This window comes from Diceros bicornis, chromosome 14 (assembly GCF_020826845.1).
Source record: "Diceros bicornis minor isolate mBicDic1 chromosome 14, mDicBic1.mat.cur, whole genome shotgun sequence".
NCBI lineage: Eukaryota > Metazoa > Chordata > Mammalia > Perissodactyla > Rhinocerotidae > Diceros > Diceros bicornis.
This window is the reverse complement of record NC_080753.1, coordinates 24,165,346-24,172,432: the sequence shown is the minus strand read 5'-3', so window position 1 is coordinate 24,172,432 and position 7,087 is coordinate 24,165,346. Positions and strand designations below refer to the sequence as shown.

Genomic DNA, 7,087 nt, shown 5'->3' with positions numbered 1-7,087 from the left:
GAGAAAAGGCCAAGCTCGCAAGAGGAGGAAATTTCCAGCCGTGCGCCACTGCCAGGCAACCCTGGGCGCCTCCTCTGCCATCTCATCAGCACTGGGCCCCAGAGATGGCAGGAGGGAGGTGGAGCGGGCTCAGTTTGGGCTCAGCTCAGTCTTGGTGTCTAGACCCTGCCCAGGGACGAGATGAGGAAGTGTCACGTGCTGCTGAGTCAGGAAGGCCAGGGAAACGGACTGGACCAGAGTCACAGAGCTCGGGGGCAGGACCAGCAGAGCAGCCTCAATAGGGAGTGGGTGAGGCAGGGCCAGGGCAGGGCTGGGGGGTGGCAGGGAGTGATGTGTCGATGTGAGGCCAGAACACAGGGTTGCATCAGGGGCTCCTTCCCAACGATTCAAAACTCCAAGTTCCCACCCCCAGGTTAGAGGGCAAAGCAGCCATGTGCGGCTGTGGCCAGAGGGGATCCTGGGCTTCCACCTCTCTGAAGCCCAGGACAGAGAGCCCAGGATGTGGCCGACTCATTTCCTCCTCTTCCAGGCAGCCCACCTGGGGAAGTCTCCGTCCCTTACTCTTGATCCTGGTGGTGAGTGTGTATTGAAGAGAGAGGAAGTTCCTTAAGCTGCCCTGGCTGTTCCCTGTCCTGAATGCTCTCCCTATGATACGTTCATGGTTCACTTGCCTCCTCCCAGGGTTTCTTAAGTGGTACTTTTTTTTTTTTTTTTTTTTTTTTTGTGAGGAGATCAGCTCTGTGCTAACATCTGCCAATCCTCCTCTTTTTGTTTTCCTGAGGAAGGCTGGCCCTGGGCTAACATCCGTGCCCATCTTCCTCTACTTTATATGGGACGCCACCGCAGCATGGCTTGCCAAGCAGTGCGTCGGTGCGCACCCAGGATCCGAACATGCAAACCCCGGGCCGCGGCATCTGAGTGCACGCACTTAACTGCTTGTGCCACCAGGCCGGCCCCTTAAGTGGTACTTCTGACCACCCTTCAGAATTGCTTCACCCCCGTCCCTTCTGCACTCCCTAGGCTCCAACCATCTGACTGACTGATGTATTGTTTGTTTCCCTCTCCTCCCACCAGGACGTGGCTCTGTGTGGGCAGAAATCTTTGCCTGATTTGTTCGCTGTTCTGTCCCCAGTGCCTAGAATAGTAGCTGGCACAGGAAATCTGTTGAATAAATAAATGAATACATGAGTAGGAGTGAGCTAAAGGGAAGGGCACCTTGAATGCCAAGTGAAATTTGAATTTCCAGGCTCTATTGGGGACTTCTGGTAAATCCTTTTCCTTTTGGGCCTCAGTTTCCTTTCAGTGAGGGGCTTGAACTGGTAGCTCCCAGCTCAAGTATGCTGCACTCTGCAACCCAAGCCCTTGTCATTTCTCTGGAGGGGAAGTAACATGAAGAAAGCAAAGCTCTAGGGAGACCAAAGGATGAGTCAGCTGGGAATTGGATGGACTTGGGGGTGGGGATGTGGGGGTGGAGGGAGGCCAGCAACAATCTAGGGGACTGATGGATGGGAGGCAAGAGGAGACGAAGACTAGACTCTAGAGAAATTCCAGAGGAGGAGGCAGGACTTGGTAATTAGCTCTAGAGAAGGGAGAGAGAAGAATAGAAAGATTGGCTGGTGTGGAGCCTGTGAGAATGGAGGGACATGGTATCCTAAGACCTAGGCCCCGAGGAGCCAGACCTTTTATCTTTCCCTCATCCAAATTCATTCTCCTAGCCCCGCAGCAAAAGAGAAGGCCTTCTCGATGCCCCAAATCATCCAGGTGAACATGAAATCTTGGATTCATTTGTGAGAGTGTTTAATGTCCAATGTCTAGAAGTTGATAGATGTCCCTCCCACGTTCCAGTCACACACACACGCACACACACGTGCGCACACACACACACACACACACACACACACACACCAGCTTCCAGGGTCCAGGAGAAACCGGGTACAGGCAGAGTGGCCTTTTCCAAAGCAGGCCCAGGAGTCTTGGTGGCCGAGAGGTGAGTGTGCAGACTGGGGTGGTCTCTGCAGACCTCTCCCGGGCCTCTCTTTCCATGTGGGGTCCTCTTCTCTCATGTGTCTCTCTCCCCTGCAACAGACCGAGTGCTCACACGGCCCCTCTCAGCCCCACCTCGCCGTCCCTGCCCAGTCCACCCCCCGCCACCGCTGTGCTCTCCAAGCTCACCTGTCAGAATTTGGAGCTGGTAACCTGGGTTGTGGCCACGGTCCGGCCCACTGGCTGGGGGTGTCCCCTGTTTCTGCCCATGCCAGGCCACAGCCCAGAGGGCGCTGGCTGCCAGCAGCTTGCTGAGAAAGATGCAGACCAAGAGGAGAAGGATGGACGTGGGCAGGAAGGGGATCTCGTCTTCTGCAAGGCTCCTTGGAGAAACAAGGAGGGCATGTGGGAGACCTTGAGGGGGCCTACAGACTGCAATCTGCCCTCAGAGAAGGAGTGGGGAGACACCAGGAGCTTCCGGGGGCTCAGGGTACCTCCTCATCCAGTGCCGTCTCTGGCGTGGGGCTTTGTGCGGCTTAGGGGAGCCTGTGGACAGGAGATCTGAGTTCTAGGTATGGATCTGCCTGCTGAGCGCATTTAAACACATCACCTTCCCTCCCCGAGTAGTTTTCTGTCATACATGATGGTATGGTATGGGGTGTGTGTATGTGTGTTTGTGCATGCCCATGTGAGCTCCGGTTATATTAACAATGTTTAAACGCCAGTACAGAGGCATGAACCAATCAAAATTGATTCTGGTCCTGTCAAAGGAGCAGGGGTTTGAGTGTCCCAGTTTTGTACTAAAGTACTAAAAGTTTCACTGTTGCTGAATTGTGGGGATGTCCGAGGGCTGCCAGGGGAGGGCCGGGAGGCTGACCATTCAGGAGTCTTGGAGCAGCAGCTATTTCCAAACTGTTATGGAAGAATTTCAATATTTTAACAACTGGCACCGTCATGCCAACACACACCGGCTGGTTGGAGGGGCATATAGACAAGATCCTATCCATGCCCTTTCAGGCTCTAACCGCCTTGGAATTTTCCCCACCCCATGCCTGGGCTCTACAGGGTGGAAGTTTGCCCAGGGACAGACCTGTCACCGTACCTGGAGATGCTGTGCTCCACCTGGGCATCCTCAAAGATCTCAGATTCCTTGGGGATCCAGAGATCAGCGTCCTGGTGATCCAAGGGGTCTGTGGGAGACAAAGCCTGTGAGCTTCTTGTCCGCTCCTCCTTGAGGCAGCCCACCACGGCAGGGAGAACCCCTCTGGGAGGGGTGAGGCCCCTGGGCTCTGGTCCTGTGCAGATCCAGTTGTTAACCTCTATGAGCCTCAGTTTCCTCACCTATAAAGTGGGGTAATTAGGAACACCTCCTTAATCCTAGTGTTGCAGGATTCCGTGAGAGCACCCTATAGTCCCCAGCATCTCCTAGGATCTCAGTAACTGCAGCTCACACTGTCTCATCACACAGGGTCTTTGGGAAGATCAAATGGAATGATGGACGTATTTAAAAGTCCTGTGAACAGTCAAGCTGTTGACTGTTGAATGAATTATTGGTAGTATTATTTTCCTGCCAACCTCTTGGGAGTTGGCTGAGCCTTAGACTCTGATAGGGCTGAAAATTCGTGTCTCCTCGTCCCCTACTCCCTCTTCCCACTTAGAAAAGTGGTGGAGGTGGGGTTTGCGTCTAGGGCAAGGGGTCTCCCCTACCCTCCCCAGACAAGGGATATGTAACTCCAGATTTGTTCTCCTTTGGGACACAGTCACATTCTGGAGACACAGGCAGAAGGCTTTCCTGGAGGACATCCCCTGCGCAAAGCTCAGGAGTGAGGAGGACCCCACGGCCGCCCTGTCTCACCTAGTCAAGCCTGGAATGAGGATCCCACATCAGTTCAGCAGCAGGAGGCTGGGGCATGGGCTGTCACTTACCCCCAAGGACTCGTAACTCTCTCATCTCATTTGTGCCTCATGGGAGCCTGCATGTGGGGTCAGCAGGACAGACACCATCATCTCTATTTGAAGATGAAGAAATGGAGGCCCAGAGAGGTGAAGCACACTGCTCAGGTTCACAAGCAGAGTGCCTTTCTAAGGTTGTTTTTCTGTACTAGGTTGGTGCTTAACTTATGTTGGTGGGTCTGTTGGATGGTTGGATGAGGGAATAAATGAATCGCCTCTTACTCCTTAAGGACCACCTAGAGTGCTCCATCCTAACTGGATGCCAAATGAATAAAGCTCCTTGGAGAAGCAGGACTACAGTGCGCTCATACGGTGCCTTGTGCAAATTAGAGAATGGTACCCTTCCTGCAAGCGCTATAGTCCTGCACCAGGGAGCAGAGCCTGGCAAGAGGCATCAGGGCTGCATTGTGGCCCCCCGGTGCAGTAAGCAACCTGCATAATCATCCATGGTGGCCCCGAGTTGGGGGACAAGATTCACACTGTGGGTTTTCCCAGGGTCCCTGAAAGTCCAGAGGGTGGTCCGGTGCACAGACACCAAAGACATGAGCTCCAGCCCAGAGGTGGGCCAGAGGTGTAGTCAGCTGCCCACTCACCAGCCAGCACCTCCACCAGGACCTTCCTGAGGGTGTCAGCCTCGCCACCGTGGAGGCTCTGACACTGGTAGAGGCCAGCGTCGTGGGCTTGAAGATTCCGCAGCGTAATGGTGAGTGTGCCACCCAGAGCATCATCCATGATGACCGTGCTCCCATTCCGCCTCTTCAGGAAGGACAGCAGCCACAAGCTGTGGGTACTGACCACCTGCTGACACGGGCCGTCTTCACCCAGCTGGCGACACCAGGCTTTGCGTCTCCCCCAGTGCATCACGGAGTTGTAGGGGCAGAAGACCTTCAGAGACCGGCCTGCCATGCCCTGGAACACCGTGGTGTTGTGGGCTCGGGACAGCTCTGGGGAGGAGACATTCATTCACTGCTTCACTCATTTAGCAAATATTTATCGAACACCCACTATGTGCAGTGAACAAAAGGACAGAAATCCTCCCTTAAGGTTCTCAGGTTCTCGTACAAGTTGGGAGAAGGTGGCACAGCTCAGGCGTGTGTTTGCGGGAAATGGGGAACCAGGAAACCCAGGTCCTGGACCTGGCTTTTTCACCATTGGACTTGCTGGACATCTTTGGAGAAGTAATGGACCCTCTCTAGTCCTATTTACAGACACACTTGTCTCGAAGTTCCCTCCAGTTCTATTCCGCACATCTTCTCTTTATCACATGGGACCAAGACTCCTCCTGTCCCCACTCCATCTCAAGAGAGCAGAGCCAGTGGCCCTCTCCAGCTTGGGGCTGGTTCCAAGGGGGCTGGGCTGGGCATCCCCTTGCTGCCCCGGCCAGGCTTGCTTCCTCTGCAGCTACCCACGCTGGTACAGGCTCAGCCTCCTCCTCCTTCGTGACCCTAGCTCCCAGCTTCCCTATTTCTGTGGCTGTGTTCCCCTTTTAATAAGGACTCGTCTCAGGGTTATTTTGGGGGAGACATGAGGCTGCTATTTTGGGACCCTCCCTGGGGTGAGGGAGATGGGTTTAGAGCACCAGCCTATCGCCAGTGCAGGGGCTACAGGGGAAGCCCCCAGACCCCTCTGCTTCAACTTCCCCTCTCTCGGCTTGCCCCTCACCCCCTTGTCAACCATATGGTGACAGAAGCTTGAAAGATAGCATTGGGGAGCTGGTGGCCTGCCTTTTGGAGCCAGACAGACCTGAAGAGCAATGCCCCCTCCACATGCCACCCCCGTCAGTCCCTCTACCTCCAATCCTCCCACCTTCCCCCACTCCACCCTCAGCTGAGAAGCTGCAGGAGCAAGCCTCCACTGGGACAGTCTCTCCTCTCACCCAGCTTTGCCCACTGCTCTGGGGGAGCAGGAGGCCCCCTCTCCCAGTGGGAAGAGGCAGTTGTGTGTGAGAATCTGGAGGTCAATCCCCCCAACTCAGTGACAGAACTCTTCAGTCCCCTCACCTCCCATCCAGGGCCGAGGACAAGAGGGCCTTCAGCACGGGAGGGGGCACCCGGGAGATGCAGGTACCAGTCCTGAGTTCTTGCCTCCTGCCCTTCCTCCCTCCCAACCCGCCACTCCTCTGGGGCTTGTCTTATGTTTAAGCGGTTCATAATTTAGGGGCTCTTACCAGTGCCCCCCAAAACTTCCCTCAACTGCTAGCTAGTGCCTGAGATGCCACCATCAGAAGTCCTTCCTTTTCCAAGTGGCCAGAATCCACCAGGCCCTTATGTCTCCACATGCATGAGGAGTCTGACAGCGGGTTCTGGTACTGGGAGGGAGCGCATGAGAAATATGGGGCGGGAGGCATGCAGAACATGCCTAGGATTCCAACCGCCTTCGTGGTGCAGCTCAGTGCTCCCCACCCACCCACCCACCCACCATATACTCCGGGAAGGGGAAGGAAAGAAGGCATCGACGGCGGAGGGAGGGGATACTACCTGCGACAGAGAGCAGGATGAGCAGCGGGAGAGGCTCCATGTCACCCTTCCCCTGCGGAGGGCAGACGCAGGGCACCTTGTGCAAGAGCTTGTCTTTTCCTGGACTGCAGAAAGGAGAGGGTCAGGCGCTGCCCACGGGAACCGGCTCTTGGGGATTGAGCAAGAGTCGGGACTGGGATCTGGCTTTATGATGCAGGGAGGGGGTGCGGGGGTGGGGGAGGAGGGCAGAGGAGGAGCCGGCCGCTGCAGCCTGGCAGCAGGAGGCTGAGGATCCCAGACCTCTGAGAGCCCAGCCCGCCCTCCCGCCTGTGCCAGCCAGGGTCACTGGGGGGAGTCCCACACGCCTGGGGCTGGTCAGGGCCCGAGGCCACTCGGCCTCCTTGCAGAGCCTAGCGCAGGGATCACTGTCCTCACGGGTGTTCAGACCAGCTGCAGGGCCTGCCATCCTCGGGTTCCAGTCCTGCAGGGGATGGAGAACAGCAGCTCCTCTTGGAGTCCAGGACCCTCCCCCAGCCCCTCCTAGTCCTTCCTTCAGGGCTGGCATCCTTGTAGTGTGGCAGCAATTAAAGAACATGGCTCTGGAGTGGTTTCAAGTCCCTCCTTCCTCACTTCCTGTGTGTGCAACCACACATTCATAACCTCTCTGTGTCTCAGTTCCCCTATCTGTAACATGG

General features: G+C 55.8%; 1 protein-coding gene across 1 annotated transcript; it reads right to left on the bottom strand.

The window, feature by feature from the left end:
- Window positions 1-2,059: 2,059 nt before the first annotated feature.
- TREM2 (triggering receptor expressed on myeloid cells 2) lies at window positions 2,060-6,553 on the bottom strand. The gene is made up of 5 exons (XM_058555468.1): window positions 6,414-6,553; window positions 4,530-4,880; window positions 3,086-3,173; window positions 2,173-2,366; window positions 2,060-2,076 (listed from the first exon to the last, which is right to left on the bottom strand). The coding sequence occupies exons 1-5, from the start codon at window positions 6,451-6,453 to the stop codon at window positions 2,060-2,062; spliced, it is 690 nt and encodes a 229-aa protein (XP_058411451.1). The 5' UTR covers window positions 6,454-6,553.
- Window positions 6,554-7,087: the final 534 nt, after the last annotated feature.